This window comes from Cloeon dipterum, chromosome 3 (genome assembly GCF_949628265.1).
Source record: "Cloeon dipterum chromosome 3, ieCloDipt1.1, whole genome shotgun sequence".
NCBI classification, from domain to species: Eukaryota; Metazoa; Arthropoda; class Insecta; order Ephemeroptera; family Baetidae; genus Cloeon; species Cloeon dipterum.
This window is the reverse complement of record NC_088788.1, coordinates 31,979,381-31,996,805: the sequence shown is the minus strand read 5'-3', so window position 1 is coordinate 31,996,805 and position 17,425 is coordinate 31,979,381. Positions and strand designations below refer to the sequence as shown.

General features: G+C 40.8%; 2 protein-coding genes across 2 annotated transcripts in view; both read left to right on the top strand.

The window, feature by feature from the left end:
- The window catches only part of LOC135939234 (uncharacterized), a 35,355-nt gene extending 22,051 nt beyond the window's left edge, over nucleotides 1-13,304 (top strand). The window contains exons 3-9 of the mRNA XM_065483508.1: nucleotides 3,818-3,920; nucleotides 5,183-5,310; nucleotides 7,801-8,040; nucleotides 8,393-8,662; nucleotides 8,770-9,070; nucleotides 10,051-10,556; nucleotides 11,588-13,304. Of these exons, the coding sequence (XP_065339580.1) occupies nucleotides 3,818-3,920; nucleotides 5,183-5,310; nucleotides 7,801-8,040; nucleotides 8,393-8,662; nucleotides 8,770-9,070; nucleotides 10,051-10,556; nucleotides 11,588-11,998 (1,959 nt within the window). The 3' untranslated portion in view covers nucleotides 11,999-13,304. The remainder of the gene's footprint in view (nucleotides 1-3,817; nucleotides 3,921-5,182; nucleotides 5,311-7,800; nucleotides 8,041-8,392; nucleotides 8,663-8,769; nucleotides 9,071-10,050; nucleotides 10,557-11,587) is intronic.
- A 471-nt stretch (nucleotides 13,305-13,775) lies between these two features.
- Nucleotides 13,776-16,338, top strand: RpS4 (ribosomal protein S4). The gene is made up of 6 exons (XM_065484908.1): nucleotides 13,776-13,882; nucleotides 14,779-15,037; nucleotides 15,224-15,321; nucleotides 15,559-15,730; nucleotides 15,970-16,099; nucleotides 16,158-16,338. The coding sequence occupies exons 1-6, from the start codon at nucleotides 13,880-13,882 to the stop codon at nucleotides 16,279-16,281; spliced, it is 786 nt and encodes a 261-aa protein (XP_065340980.1). The 5' UTR covers nucleotides 13,776-13,879; the 3' UTR covers nucleotides 16,282-16,338.
- Nucleotides 16,339-17,425: the final 1,087 nt, after the last annotated feature.

Below are 17,425 nucleotides of genomic sequence, written 5' to 3'. Positions count from 1 at the left end.
ATTGCCGGTTGAATGATATTGGTATTAGTACGTAATTGCAAAAGTTCTCTCTACTTTACGAAAGTTTTGCGGCGGCGGATTTTTATCCATAGATCGTCGTTAATATTGTTTGAAGCATACGCTTATCGGAATTTTCGCTAAAGCGAATATTTTTTGCTCTCTGTGCGCTGAACATGATGTTTCAGCGTTATTTTATTCCGAAACTCTCGGCACCCCAAAGAAAGCGAGTGGTTTAACTGCTCGCAGGCTTTTGCGGAAAGTTGTGTTGAGCACGCAACTCTGTTGTCGTCGACAGACTTTTATGTTTGTAGTTTTCACGTTGCAAAATCGAACAAAGAGGGGAGCGCATAAACAATGCACGGAGCATAATTGAAACCAACAGCGCACGCATTATACGTCACTTTTTGCCGTACAAACTTTGCCCACGCACGACAATACTCGAGTGAGCAACTTTTTGTCTGCGCCAGATTACTGCTGGAGAGCGAACGACATTATCTCGGCACGTGCATGGTCTCTTTTCAGGAAATTTCATTCAAGTCGCGAGCGCTCTATGTAGTTTTGTTTTTGCTGCATGCGAATTCGCCAGCGATCGCTATTGTCAACACGAGGAGAGAAAGAGAGAGAGAGAGAGAGAGAGAGAGAGAGAGAGAGAGAGAACGGCAGTTTGTTTAACAGACTCATCCACACAATACTGTGTGTTTAGATGGAATTCACCGCGCTCGATATTCCACTTGGCGTGCCGCGATCAGAACGGGGGCGGTGCAATTCTTTGAACTCGTTTTAGATCAGCTCATTTATTTTTAGATCATAATATCGAATAACATAATTGCTAATGAGTGCACGCAATTAGATCGACCCCATTCTTGAGGCAATTTGCAATATTCTAGGTTAAACTGTCATTAGCTTGCTATTATTGGACGCTAATTTAGCAGCTGAAAAGTTTCGCAAATAGTCAGGAACTTTCTTCTTCCGAACAATGCTCTCTTTGCTTCTTTGTTTGACTTAAGACGAAGAGTTTCGAAAGTAGGCAATCCGCCGAGCATCGACGCTGCTGGCGTTGCATAACCTTTAACTCGTCCACGTGTGCAGCTGCAGCCAGCGTCTCTGCAATGAGCTCAAGCCACCCGCATTCAATTTCCCGACAGCTCCAGTTTGAAAATGCAAATCAAGCCGGATGGCGAGAGAAGGATGAGATGGGGAGTGATGGCCGGTCGTCAAGAAGACTGCTGGCGTCGGGCTTTCTTGAACGCCGTCGGCCGTTTTCGGATAATCTCTCGCTGGCAGTGTGGCGCACGTCACGTCTCCCGAGCATGTAACTTAGGTTGGCCCTGCTTTCGGCAATCTCGTATACGAACACATTTAATTATTGACGCAGCGGCGGCACCAGCCCAACGTGGCCATTAAACTTGAATCAAATGCGACTGGAGAAAATTCCTGGACGCGGAATAATGGCCGGCTCATAATTTATTTCGCCGGCGACGAGCTCGAGCAGGCGGGCGGGCAGGCAGGCAGCAACCTTGTTCAAATTCATTTTTTAGCCCCGCAGCAGCTCGAGTACACGTCAAGTCGATTTATGGCACGTTTGACGACGGGCCAAGACGACAAAGGCGCGGCGACAAGGGGCTGCTCTGTGGCTGTCTGCGTGTTTTCATTTCTCCCCGTCTGCCCAGCTAGGCAATACTCCTCCCTAAAAAGAAAAGTTGTGTGCCGCTTCACTCACTTCTCATTTCGAGGATAGAGAAAATATCTTCATTCTGCACAAAGAAAACTGCTATTCGTCTTAGGCAAGACTGATATGATGGAGGCTTGCTTCAAGAATAGCCCCCAGTAAATTTATCTGATAACACAAATAAATAAAATCGATCTGTCTCGGTTTTTGGAGATTAAAAGACAGGTGCTGACGGCCAAAAAATAAATATAGTGGTATTGGAAAAATAAAAATATTCTGAAATTTTCTCTTACTGATCATAAAACGTCCAACTATAACAGAGCAATAAAGATGACTTTAATTCGCTTCATGGAAATTTCCGGCATTTAAATGAATAGTAATTTGACAGCTAAAAATCTGAATTGAATATCGGAGTGTCATTTAAGTTGTTGACAATGGCCGCCGCGTTAGCGAACAAGCTCTTCACAAAGAGAGGAACCAGTACATCGTTAATCGTAACGTCGTCAGTGTAAAGCCTTTAAAAGATTAGTACACGTCACTTCTGTCACCCTCCTGTACGTTGGTCCTTGCCGACTGTTTGGTATAAATGACATGGGCAAAAAAAATTAAATTTTGAGAGGTCTCTGCTGCGTAATTTTAGGCTGAACCGGCTGTAGCCTAATTTTGGCTTTTAAAAGGTTTGAGGCTTTACGGCCTGAAGGGCCAGAGGTTGATTTTTTTTCTCCGGCACTATTGGATCCACTAACGGGGTGGTTGATTAAATAAATCCAATTTCTGTCACTCAGATTTTTTTAAACCAGATTTTCATCTTTTAAGAGCTATAGGAGCGTGAAACAATATCATTGGGACTCTCAATGGCTTCCGGTAGTCGAGCTGCTTCTTTCTTCACACACTGCATGAAAAGAAAGACATAACTCCGCAAGACGAATCGGCACACGTGCCAATTAAAAGGCTCCAAGCCGAAGCGGAGGAATGAAAACGTCAGTTAGTTGTGGGGCTGCTCAAAGGAGGAAAGTTTCCTTCATTAGCAAGCGGCTCGAGCACTCACAACTGCAAAAGAGCGTCTGCGTCGCCTTGTTGTGAGCTAACTCGTTTATGCAGGCATGAAAGGAGAAGATGCAGGGCACGAAAAATACAGCAAAACATAATAAATCTCTCAGTCGGCGCAACTTTTGCTCTGGCAACTGAGCGAAGCGCAGAAAGAAATCTCTGGTACGCTTCTTTTTCGCGCTCCAGCTCATTTTTATTGTTTCTGGAGCGTTCCTCTTGAGGAAAATGATTATAGCGGGCTACGGACGGGAAAATGGGATGGAAATGATATGTAAGTGAGGACGAGCAGCTTTCGGAGGCTGGTCCGCCGGTGTGCGCTCGCTGCTGCGTCTCACATGTTCACCCAGTTATTGATTTGCTATCTGCCGTGTCGGTGCAAAGCTTTTGATTCTGCCCTCGCCTACCTTCTCGTCTCCTCGCTGCTCTTTCTCTCATTACACTTGCAGAAAGACGTATTGCGTTGCGCGTACGATTTTTTTTCGCCGTCTTAACCCTTTCACTCGGCACCCTTCGGGAGTACATGGAAACATAAGAACGTGGCCGGGCGCACATGCTTTTTGTCTCGCGCCGCGGGCGCTTTGGGTAAAATCAATGTGACGCAGACCGCTTCCGCCCGACGAATTCGCGCCGAGAGATTTTTCCTTTGTGCTGCTGCGTGGAAACGCCATCGATTGCTGTTAACTGTTTCCGCAGACAGGCAGTTTGGGCCGCATAAATCGCTACTTCGCACCGCTTTTCCCGATAGCGGGAGATATTTTCCCATCATTGTCTTGGCATGAAAGAATGAAAGTTATCCAACTGGCGCATGTCCAGGATGTTTTTTTAAGTCTTGCTGGTGTGATTAGAAAAGTTTCATCTTATCGAAACTCTGCAGATTTAATTCAATTGAGGGATTGTTATCTGCGTATATATGCAGAATTCGAGAAGTGTCTGAAGAACATTCTACTCTCCTGCTCTCCGAGAAAAGCAATAAGACCGAACAATCCAGTCTCAAATGGAAAGAGACGACCCTTTTCCTTTTCGCGTCGGCCACTCTGCCGCTGACACGGTTGCAAATCAATTTATTTCATCTCTTGATTCTTACCTGTGTGTCCCCAGAGCTACGGCATCCACTACAAGAGGGAACAAGAGGTCGAGGTGATAACTTACGTTGACTTCGTCGACTACGATGGACCTGCCTTTCGCGCTGGAATGAGAGAAGGTATGTTCACAAAAATAGCGGAGTTTTGATGCTCGACTGGCTCAACCCTTGAGCTGCAAAGTTTTTCAATTAACGCTGTTATATCCAATCGATTTGCTTCAGCGAGTATGAGCCCCATATTCTCGGCTTTTCATTCAATTAGGGGATCACTCCACTCTCGGGCTACGTTTTGGCCGAGCTTTTTCACGTGTGCCGTTTGTTTGCTTTTCATCCCACTGTTTCGCTCGAGCTGCGATGATTTCCACCATTTCGTATAATTATGTTAGTTCAGCCAACGTTTTACACGCGTGGAAAGCATAACAGATTTTTGCGGAAGATTGTTCAGTAAGTGGTTCAACATTATACCAGTTTTTGTGTTATTTCAAAAATTCACTCCTTGCAAGTGTTCATGACAGTTTTAGCAAAAAATATAAATTATTTTTCGTTCATCTGTGGGGGTCAAGGGAAAGAGGGAAACAATCGAAACTTCCCAGGTATTTTTTTTAGTACAACACAAGTTTAATTATTCCTTCATTGTAGAACTCGTTGCGAAGGAGGTTAAGATAAGATTAAGTTTACAACTGCATCTTTGTTTCATGATTAAAAAATTATTGCAGATTATCAATTTAAAAAAATCTCATTGGTTTAAAATTGCAGACTAAACGGTGATTAATATAACTAGCCCCAAGCTGAAATTAGCAGCCTTTTTTTTGCATCGAGGTAAAATTTCTGATTCTGATTTTTGTAACAGAATAACACTCGTCATATTTAATTATTATTCATTTAATGCCTATATAGAATAACATATATCTTTTTAGAAATAAAGAATATTATAAAAATAATTACGACTTTTCAAAATTTAACACTGAAAAAGTCAGCTTTCCCAAAATCGGAGCATCAGCACTGTTTCTTGAGGAGCAAAAGCCCAAGTTCCAAGCCATCCAAGTTGTTTCAGCGAACTTCCCTCTTCAATAATTTGTCCCTTAACTGTCAAAACTCTGGGGCAGTCCGCTGGGAGCAGCAGAACTTGGTGGAGCGGGCGTAATAATAGACCGCGCGGCGTAAAGAGGAAAGAATTAATGTTATCGCCTGGGCGTCTGTTCTCTCAATTTTCTCTTTGCCGTTGCGCATGCATGCTCGCCGTGCCGAACGCGATTATTGAAACCTGTTGCCCCGCATTCACAAGGGCTGTCTCTGGAGGGAGCAAGCTCTAGTCTGCTTCTACTCTGCCGACGTGGGCCCGCTGCGCACACTTGTCGTATTAATTATTTTCCCTGCTCCAGGGGATGTGATTTTATCCATCAACGGCGTCGATATGGAGAAAGCGGACCACAAAACACTCGTCTCGTTCATCAAAAGCTGTGATTTGCGCATGCGAATGGTTGTGCAATTTGAAGACTGCGTACGAAAGGTAAGTCGAGAGGGTTGTTTCCCCCTGCCTTTGTGTCGGCGCCGGCGTGTGCACACGCAAACTCGCATTTCACATCGCGAGCACACACACACACACACACACACACACACACACACACACGCGACGGCTGCTTTATTGTTTTTTATATACGCAATCAATATCACGCGAGGGCCACCACACGAGCGGGGCTGCTTCCTGGGGAGGATTAGTTATGGCGTGGGCGGCAATATTTGCCCTTGGCAACGAATTTATGGCCGTGCCAGAGAGCACTTTGCAGATTGCCTGCGAATTTCCGAAGCTTATGTTGCAATCTAATTCAAGAGCGGCCAACGCCACTTGATGCTGCCTTAATTGATGTATCCAAATTAAAAATGGGCTCCACCCTAAGTGCCTCCTACTAAATTAATGATGAAGCTTCGATCGTGTTTGAGGTTGCACTTGCTGGCTGGCTGGAAACTTTGAAAATCACGGTCACTCGCATTATTATCATCATATATATTGTAATCTGTAATATGATATTTACATTTTTGGTTCCTAAATCTTGAAACTTCAAAAATAGAATCAAAGTGCAATTTGTCAAGTTAGAGCTCTAGACATTTTTTTAATGAAATATTATTTAATCTTTAAAAAAAAATCGTGACACATTCTAAAAGCTCTTTCACTCGAAACTTTCGTTTTTCCTTTTTATATTCTTCTCATGCTAAAAATGTATATAGCATTACAATAAGGGCTGAATATCAGGTAGTTTTAAACATTATACTATTTTTCCTTAATAGTCTGTTTCACACGGTTTTGGCTGCGAAGCAAAATTCATGCGCTTTATTCCAAAGGATTTTTGCAGATTTAGACAATTGCGGACAATTTTTGTAGTTTGAAATTGTTTTAAGCCTTGTTCAAATGGCAAGCAATCGCATTGGAAACGCAGAAGTCGATAGTCCAATTTCACAGCCTTGCACGTATATACCCATTACTTATAATTAGAAACATTTACCATCGTGTAGAGAAAGAGTTGAATAGCGTTCTGTTAATTTATATAACAAAAGTGAGGAGTGGCTATTCGAGTTCATTATTCTTTCTCTCGCTAGCTCTGTTCGAAAAATATATGTGTGTCACCATATGAATGCAATAGACATCCAATTAGCCGTGGAGGGCAGGATAAAGCCGTGAACAGAGAGTCGTCATGGAAACGCCACTGGGCCGTCATTCTCAGACAAAATAAGTCGCTGTGTAAATGGAACATCAATAATTAAGGCCGCATCACATCACACAGAATGAAAGAGTCGCGCGCGCGGCTCCATAATGCAAATAAGCGCGATCCGGACGTTGCCTCTCGATTAATTTTTTATGCGCAAAAGCCAAAAGTTTGCCGGCCGCCGCGACAAAAACTTTTCATCTCTGTCGCGCTCGCTCATCCCCTGCTTGCCAGAGTGTTAAAAAGTGCGAGCGTGACGCTTTTGCGTCTCGAATGAATTCTAATAAATCCCACTGGGAGGCTCCGCCCGAATAATTGAATTTTGACAAGCCCGTATTGTCTCCGTTTCGACTGAGGTGAAATTCTGCTGACTCTGCTTTTAATCCGCGGCTGTTTGAAATTCAGATTCAGCGGTTCCCTAAATTAATTTGCCACTGCCTTAAAAAGGGCTTTAATTGGACTTGCGGCTTGCCCATTTTGAGGCATAAAAAAGTTGGCATCCCGAAATGGCAAGATTATTAACAATAATTCCACCCGAAATGACTCAGCGTCGGTCGGTCGGCCGGCGTTTGGCATGCAGGACATGGTATGGCACTTTAGAGCGCCTAATTATGCCGTACACGCGAAATGCTGACATGTGACCTTGCGAATTCCTCGTCGCGCAGACCCAACGCCGTCGTCCGCTCTTCCCGTCGACACCGCATGGTGCAACTATCTCCCTTTCCAAAGCATTTACATTTAAAATTCCTGCGTCAGCAGAGTTAAAAATGCTTTTAACACACGGTGTTCACTTGCGAATGTGTGGTCGAAACAAAAGCGCAAGAGGCTTACACGGTGGTCAGACACCAAGTTGACTGACCACGCTTGCTTGGTTTTACAAAGAATACATGATGCGTTTCAAAAGCGTTTGTTAGTTGACGGACTCGTACAACACAAAATGCTTTTTATTCGATTTTTATCTTAACATGTAGCCCCCTTGTAGAATTTGAAAGTTTGGACAAGTAGCGTTCACACTTTAAAAGCCTTGTTTTGCTTGAAGGTCACTAGCCTAAGTTTTTCCTGTAGTGATGCAATCAATAGCTTAGAGAAATATTAAAAAAGCCAAAATATTCTTTAAAAAATCTACTTTGTTCAATAAAAGGAAAATTAGACTAAATTCAATCTTTGTTTATTTTATTCTGAAATAAAATATTTATTTAAGTGATTGTTATAAATGTTCTGAATCTGTATCTCTAAAAAACCTTAGCGCTGACAATGAGTAATATCTGAAACCTTATTAAATGTCTGAAACTCGTCAGGTTGAGCTGCACATGCGGTACATCACCCTGCAGAGGTTGCTGACCGAGCGGACGGCTGAGTTGGAGCGGTTGACTCTGAAGGAGCGCGAGCTGATGGCCGGCAAGTGGAAGAGCCACAGTCTGCCGGCGAGGAAGAAAGCTTCAGCGGCCACGCACGTGGGGGCGGCCACCACCCTGCTGCACGCAGACCCCTGGCCCACGCAAAGCTCCGATGACCTATCTAGAGCAGCTCAGTATCAAGTACGTATATTCAAATCACATTCCACTCGACTTGGCTGATTCACAATCTGCTCGAGCGAGATTGTATTGATTTGTGGTAATGACATTCCGATAAATCAGAAAATAATAAGCGCATAGCGCGCTCTGATGGTCTGATTATTTTTCCATTCCACTGGATCCTACTGGAAAAGTCTGATAGGAGAAAATTCAATAAGGGGCGTTGTTGGATGACAGTTTTTTTTGAATGAATGTGTTCATGACAAGGAGCAGAGCGTTTGTGCAACAGAGCCATTTTTCGTAGCTTGAAATACGTGCTCTGCTTTAGTTATCTGACTTTTGCAAAGAGAAGAAATATTTGTATTGTTCGTTTCAGTATGCAATGGATGGCGGCTGTCGATATCTCTTACCAGCTCGGGCCAAATATGTGCCTCCGGCCAGCTGCAGCGGTAGCGTCGAGTACCTCGACTGGCCCAGCTCGAACTCGATGACCAGCGTCGTGGTGACGGAACCTGCTGGCAGGGTGCAAGCCACCACAGCCTACGAAGTGTATTATCGTCAGCCGGGAGGGTTCTACTTGGTCCCTGCGCCGCACCAGGCTCACCTTCCAGAGCCCATTTACTACCAACTGCAGCCCCCGTCTCAGGTAATGAGAAAATAATTCATCAAATAATCAGAGTGGAAAATCCGTTTGAGGTGTTATTTAATTCGCGGCAGGCGTCGGTCTCTAATTAAAAATTCGCACTTTGACAGCTAAGTGGCTCGGCAAGTAGTTCGCAAGAGGTGTTGGATGGCGCCGAAAGGAGGAACTCGAACAACGAGGCGCAGGATGACGGAGGCTCAAACAGTTCCAAGAACAACTCGTGCAACCCTTGTGTGAAGCACAGTAAAGACTGCTCGACCGACACGTATGACCTAACCAGCCCCTGTTGCGACCCGCGCTGCGTCTCCTACAGTGGCAGCTCAAAGAGGAAGTCCAAGAAGAACAAGAAGGACGAAAATGGCCAACAGCATGGGAAGCCGCCCAAGCCGCCTAAATCCAAAGACTCAAAAGGTATTTAGCAATCAAATTTCCATTAAAATATATTCATTCTATTTTCATCGTTTTCCCAGGGATATTCTGAATTTGAATTCTTTACACTTATATGGTTGAGATTCTATATTAATTGCTACTAAAATAAGGGCATGCCATAAAAATGGTGCAAGCAAGACTTTTTAATTTAAAATTGTGTGAAAAACCAGAAGAACGAAAATTTTGTATGGATTGGCTAGAGTTATTTGGAAGTTGACGAGCATTTTTTGAAACCAAAATAATTGAATAGCATTTTCTAGAGCTATTCTTTAGAAAATCTAATTAATTTTGAATTTATGCAATATGCAAGATGTGTGGAATTGAACTCTCTGGCCACACTTAATGTGGTGCAAAAACTCAATTTTTTCATAATTATTTGGGGTGCGCGAAAAGGTTGATGAGGGGATTGGAGGTATGCCCAAAGCCATAATTATATAAACCCTTTAGTTACCGAGAGAGGTCGAGATGAGAATCAAGGTTTGCGGTTTTTGAAAATCTGACGCTTAGAAGCCAAGATCTGATTTCCAACGTTTTGCATAAACCAGAAACCACAAATTTGTGATTTTATCGGACTCTTTAAAAAAATAATTAATACAAACGTAGGGCAATAACTTTTAATCCTTAATTTTCGAATTTGAGCTTCCTTTAAGAAAAAATATTGGCCTTTTATTTGATTTGCCCTCTTAGGTGTCAACAAAGAAGTTATTTTCGCTTTTCAGAACAAGTTCAACAGTGTTCTTCTATTTCTGCTCCGTTACAAGCTAACCTGGACCAATAAAAATAAAAATAACTAAATATTCAAAATTGAAGTTTAATCCACAAAAATAGGAAATCAAGTCGTTTCTTAGCGGTTTTTACGTTTAATAAAAAATAATATGTAGCACAAATTTCAGGCCCTTTTCAGATATTTTTTCTCTGTAATTTCAATTTTAAAAAATGTCCTGCTTAACTGAATTTTCCAGGCTGGAGAGAAAAACTGTACAAAGTGCCTCTGGTGGGCCACGCTGTGCTGTCGGTGACCCAGTTCAATCCAGTGCCAAAGAAGCCGCTGCCGACCTCGGTGAGCATGCCGTCCCAGCCGGTGCCCGGGCAGCCACTGTCGGAGGCGTGCACCGCGCGCAAGTACAGCGTGGCGCCGGCCAGCCACTGCAGCCTGCACTCGTGCGCGTCCAGCGAGCTGAGCAGCGCCGACGACACTACCATCACCTCATACGCCACCTCGGTCAGCACGGACACGCTCTACTGGGACCAACAGCTGGCCAACGCCTCGCTCAAGAAGCCGCACAAGTCGCCGAACCAGCGCGGCCCGCACCACGAGCATCCCAGCACCCCGCCCGCGGGCGGCCCCTACAAGCCCAAGTCGTGGGACAACCTAACCACCAAGGCCTTCGGTGGCTACGGATTCGGCTATGGCTACTCGGACGTCGCCAGTCAGCAGCAGGCTGCCAGGAACAAGGCAGCTCAGAAGGTGGGTTTCCAACGGTTCAAAAATATAATATGGATAAATTATGTTTGATGGAATATGAATATATTAATAGTTGCATATAGTAGCCTTGCAAAAAGGATAAAAACTCAATGTTGAACGAGCTGAAATTTTTGGCTTATGAATGGATGCAGCCTAAGCATATTAATAGGTTTTAAATATTTTCAATCATATATTTAAGTTAATGTATTTAATGAACACCAATCAAATGCTAGAAAAATGATTTTTTGTAATTTTTTATAGTTGTAAGAAAATCTTTTTTTCGTCCTCATAATTATCGCGCTCACAGATAAAAATACATTTATTTCAATTTGTAAAAGGTATTTCTAACTTGATTAATATTTTCTGCCGAAAAATCCTTTAAATAATTTACCAATTCTCATGGTCATTCCTTTTCCCTTAGAACAAGGTTCTCAACAATTTTTCCTGGTGGAAATTATTGATGTTTCAAAATTTTTAATAGTTTTATTTAATTTATGGTTTTGAAAAATATTAAAACAGACCCATTTAACTTATTTTGAACAATTTTGAAAAAGTTAAATGATTTAAAAAATATTCAACAGTAGTTGAAATATTTACTTAATTATTTATTGCGTAAATGAAAATGAATTACGATGAATGCCTCTTTTCTCTGCAAAAAGTAAATTGAACAATATTTCAGTAGTTCTTATATTGGTGAGAATAAATCCTTTGGTCTAGAAATTCAATTGTAAATATTTTGGAAAAGATATTCAACCATATATTTTAGTTAATTTTAACGGTTTTAAAATTATTTAAGAAATTCCTAATTTCATATTCCAGCTGCCTTGAAAATTTGTTTGTTGTAAACTTTTTTGGCGTTAATTTAATTAAGAGGGTTCTGATTTTTAAACTAATATTATGCCATTATTGCTGTTACGGAAAAATCTTCTAGTTAATGGAAATCACTTAACATAGTTTCCGAAACATTCGACCAAGTATTTTTTGTGCCTCAAATTCTACAAAATGATAATAAATATGATCTGTTTGTTCCGTAGGCTGCGTACAAGAGCGCCCTTCAGCAGCAGTACGAGCAGCAGCAGTACAACATGCTGCAGCGGCTGCAGGGCACGGCCTACATGGTGCAGCAACGGCCATCGACGCCTTCGCAGGCTCCTGGGGCAAAGTCGACGGAGAGCCTGATTTCAGTCACCTCTGGAGGTGGCACTTTCGAGTCGAGCCTGAGCTGCGAGTGTCTGGAGGCGGCGGCCGTCGGCTCGCCGGTGCAGGAGCACTCGCACTTCATCAGCAACGCGGCCCAGAGGAAGTCGATAGACAGCATCTTTTACAACTCGCAGCCGGTGGTGGGCGGCACGCCGCCGGTGCTCAGCCGCAATAGCAGCGTCGAAAGAACCAACGAAGCTAGGACGTCGTTGCTGGTGGAAAAATCAGAAGTCACGCGTTTATGAAGACAAGCCGGCTAGCCAGCAATTTTTAACCAAAGCTTTTTCTTTGATCTCCAAATAGTTAATTTAGGAGTGTTTTATTCCCCAAAAAAGAAAATATTATGCTCCAACGATGAAGTAATTATGATTGTCAGAGCAAGAAAACTAATTACGTGTGAATGATAATGCGAACTGATCAAAATAATGCAAGCCAATTGGGTGTAAATGATGAAACAACTCAAGAACATCTCTTTATTTAAAACAATTTTATTATTTTCATCTACTCAGCGCAGAAATATGTACTCAAGAGTTTTAATGCGTGTCCATACACATCAACAGTTCAATATTTTATTTTAAAAATGGTTGCTGAGATTGATTGCTCATGTCAGGTGGTAGAAAAGTTACCGCAACAGTTTTCATAAGGTAAGATTTTGTAACTTGAGTAATCCTTTTTTAAATTTTTATAATATATTGTAAACTTTTGTATTTCTACACATTACAAGAGAATAAAAAAGCACGCGTAGTTAAAATTTTAATCACATAATTTAAAAAAAAGTTAACTTATTATCTCAATTTTTCCTTTTCCATCTTAACACTCTCTAGATAAAAATTAATTGATAAAATCAGGTAAAAATTTTCAACTTAAAACGCGAAAGAAAGTTGATCAAAATTGTCGATTGGAATGTCGTAATGTGATGTTGACCAAAAAACTGAAAATGTTGATAAAATGATATAAAAAATTTCATATCAAAGGAAGATACCGAAGATAGAAATTATTAAATTTAAATTGAATCGAAACATGATGAATAATATAATGGTAAACTAATTAAAATGATGTCTGTGATGTTTTATAGTTATGTCATGTCAATCCCGTCAAAAAATATAAAGCGCATTTTGTGAATTGTTACTTGAGTGCAGTTTAGTAGAATAGTTTTCATTTCAATGATCATAATTGCCAAATCTTTAAAATGATGAGTAACAAATAAAATATTGAAAAGTTCGCTAACAAAACATTATAAATTAGCAGTAATTATTATTTAAAATTCGCAAGCAACAATCTCGTTCGATGTCAATCATTGTCTGTTATGGTTATTGGCGCGCTTTGTTCTGCTTTGCATATATGATACCAGGATATTTTTAGAATATTGAGTGTGTCAATTTAATTTCATTTTTTTTTTTTATTAAAATGGAGTGGATTATCCTTGTCTTTCCAGTCCTCGTCAAAGCTATGAGTTATAATTGGAATCATCAACAATTTATTGTTTGCGATTGTTCCATAAAAACTGTTGTAGGACTCAGCAGTGGAATTAAAAATTGAACTGAAAATTAAGCGTGTTTTTTATTTATCTTGTTCGTATAATTAACAGCGTAAGAGTATTCTGCAATTTAAAATAAATATGCTCAATTTATCTATTTTTGAACTGAACTAAAACACAATCCACTTCTGCTAATTACATAGTAATAAAATATTGTTTTGCTATATCTGATCCTAATTTAATCAATCGAGAATTTTTAAATATTTAAATGACATAAAATTCAATCGGTTATATGACTTCACACGATTTAAGTAAGCAAAATCGTAACAGATTTTTATTTTCTCGATATAGAAGGAATAAAATGGGCACAGACATAGTAGACACAGCCCTTGAAGAATTTGTCTGTTGATATGAATGAAATATTTAAACTTTAAAATGAATGCGAATCCGGCGAATCCTATAGTGCGATGACCCCCAAGAGCTTTCCTTCATTATTTTCCTAAACTTTACTTCGCGGTACTTAGCTTCCCGCCAGCTGGGTCTTGAAAAATCGCTGCGCCACTGTTTGCGCCGCGCAGCGCGTGCGCTTTGACGAGCAGGCGGTCTCTCTCGTGTTTCGTGTTGAACCTTCTCCGGCGAGTACACGGCAATGGTGAGTGCCACAGCTATTTTCTCCTGAAAATCTTCCATCATCGATGAAACTGATTGAATATTTGCGCATTAGCCTTCTGCAATACATTCTCTTGTGTTCTTTGCTCCAATTTATGCACATATCGGCTCACTTTTTGTTTTAAGTTCAGGCATAAACGATCTTAGAAATGTATGACAAGCACGCCTTGCTTCTCTCTACGTAAACAATTTGGTTGGAATATTTTGCTTACTTCCCTTCTATTTTTGGGACCTCTCTAAATTGCTTGAAATGAGAAATTATATGCAGACAAAGATTTAATAATCCTAATTCTTAAATTAAATCTAAACATTTTGTGAAAAGGGATGTTTTGCATGGAGTCTGTTGGTTTAGCGTTGCTTCACGAAACACATGTGTCTAGTTCTCATTTTAACTGTTGATCAAGAAGCATCAACCTTCCCAAAAGCGCCACCAATTGCTAAATTGCACTTGGAGGTCGTCAACGGGAAGGAAAGAAATAAGTCAGTTTTAAGGTGAGGTTACAGTGCCTAATTATCATTGCATTCCTCAATCCAAGCTGAAACAACGGGATTTATGGCTTTGGCTTTGATGCGCTTTAGAAATATTACTTTTGATTAAATTTTAACTTAAGAAAGTGACAAAGAGGCCTTTATTTACTTATTTTGGGGTTTGGGGTGTCAATGGAGAAAATTGCAGTGGTTGCATCCATTCAATTTTTACCCAACAGCAAAGCGCATCATACGCTTAAAAATTAATGCACACATCTTTCTCTTGCTATTCATTCAGTTTCATTGGTGATTTTTGAACCAATTGAGCCCATAGCTTTCAAAGCATGGATTTGTCTTTACCTCGAACATGTTACACATGACTTTTGTTGATTGAATGTATTAAATTTTCAGGCTCGTGGACCTAAAAAGCACTTGAAGCGTTTAAACGCGCCGAAGGCATGGATGCTGGACAAGCTGGGTGGCGTGTACGCCCCCAGGCCCAGCACCGGCCCCCACAAGTTGCGCGAGTCGCTTCCTCTTGTTATTTTCTTGAGGAATAGGCTCAAATACGCGCTCACCAACTGCGAGGTGACCAAGATCGTCATGCAGAGGCACATCAAGGTCGATGGAAAGGTCCGCACCGACCCCAACTACCCTGCTGGCTTCATGGGTGAGCATCAGCTTAAAGTTTGTCCATCGATAATTGTTTATTAGCGATGTAAATTCTATTAGATTGAGATTGGTTAATGATCAAGTGCGATTTGTTAAATAATTCTTAAACGTCTTAATTGTAAATGTTAGTACGGGTAAAAATCTAAATTTCAACTCCATTCTGACTTCTTTTGTTATTTTACAGATGTGGTCACCATTGAAAAGACTGGCGAATATTTCCGCCTCATCTATGACGTGAAGGGCCGTTTCACGATCCACCGCATCACTTCCGAGGAAGCTAAGGTATTATTAAAATTTGTGATTTAAGATTAGACCCTTCCCAAAAGCGCCACCAATTGCTAAATTGCACTTGGAGGTCGTCAACGGGAAGGAAAGAAATAAGTCAGTTTTAAGGTGAGGTTACAGTGCCTAATTATCATTGCATTCCTCAATCCAAGCTGAAACATTCGTTTCCACACCACCAAATTTTAGTATGAAATATCAAAATGTATCACGCTAATTCAAAAATTTATTTTTCAGTACAAGCTGTGCAAGGTGAAGAGGGTGCAGACCGGCCCCAAAGGCATTCCCTACCTGGTGACTCATGATGGCCGCACCATCAGATACCCGGACCCTATCATTAAGGTCAACGACACCATTCAGCTTGAAATCGCCAACTCTAAGATCATGGACAGCATCAAGTTTGACTCTGGTAATGCTCCAATCTTGAAAATATTTACCATTGATGGGCTTTTATCGAAGCTCGTCGGGATTCCATGCAGTCCCAATGAGTCAAAGTAAAGCCAACAGAAAGCAAGCCTTCCATGGTCGTCATTTTGATGTTGTTTCACTGTGGCATTACCCAGGCGGGATACATTTTTAAACAAAAACATATCTCTTGCTCTCACTAATAGTGTGTACTTGTATTGATTTTCATTATTTCTCTCGCAGGCAACCTTTGCATGATCACTGGAGGCCGTAACTTGGGACGTGTGGGTACCATCATCAACCGTGAAAGGCATCCTGGATCCTTCGACATTGTTCACGTCAAGGATTCTCAGGGACACACTTTTGCCACCCGGTAAGAAATTGAAAGTGGAGCTTATCAGGGCACCCTGCTGACATTTTGTCTTTTTCAGTATGAAGAACGTTTTTGTTATTGGCAAGGGAACGAAGGCGTACGTGTCACTGCCTAAGGGCAAGGGTGTCAAGCTCAGCATTGCTGAGGAGCGTGACAAACGGCTTGCAGCGAAAACATCATAAACAATGCCTTCCCTTTGTTTGTAAGCCTATGTCAATAAAGCTGAGTATCACTCACAATTTCCTTCTATTCATCCTGAGAACCATCTAATCAAGGAGTTAAGATTAAGAAAAACCAGATCGATATGAATCTTATTGGAAAGATTTGGTCAGGCAAAATATTTGACTAAATCGGTGGATTTAACTGCTAGACTTGAATACAAATCGCCCTGGTAGTTGGCCACTTTGAATTTTGACACCGCAGTAGGCTGGTTTTGACATTTTTGGCTTTTCGATCTCCGCCTGGTTTGACCTAACTCACTGCGGCTTAACATGAAAAAAATTTGTCGATGAATGAGGCCGTGATCATATAGGGCATGGTGAGGTGCATTGAATAATTAAATTAAAAAGAAAAGTTAGCCAAGTATTAATACTTGGTTTTGCTCTCGATTGATTTTTATAGGACTATCATTTGAATTTTATGAAAATTAATTGCAAATAGTACAGGGTGTTTTATCACTGAGGAATCCAATGAATATTTCAATGTTAATTATTAACACCAAGATAGGCTGCTGTATGTATATAAAATTGATAAATTATACTTATTGGGAAACATATTTTTCTCTAAAAATTGCCCAAATCCTTTTTAAATCGAGTGTAGAGAACAACAGTCTATTTCTAATTAGCAATTTTTAGACTATGGTACTGTTTTTGTTAGCCCTTGTGAGCTTTCTTGAAATAAATCGTAACTCTTGGTGTAAAAAATGGGACAGCAACAAATTAAATGACAATTTCTTCACTACGCGTGCTTTATTAAATTAATTTGTCAATAATATCTGCTAATGAAATTTGCAGACTAAACTTGCAAGTAAACCTACAACAGATGCATGTTGGCTTTGATGTTTCGATTTCATTATTTAATTTAATTTCTTTATTTGTATTACCATAATAGGCCATAATTATATTGTATGCATTTCCTTTGTGGGAGTATGTAAATGTTGGCCCTAACTAACTTATAATTTTTACAAGAAGCTTAAATTCACTAACATCAACTTAGAGGTTTAAGCTATAAAGATTCTATAATAATATGAATAACAATTCAATCCTCCAGTTAATTTCAATAATCATGCTCGATTATTGGCGCGCCTTTCAACTCACGTAAATTGGG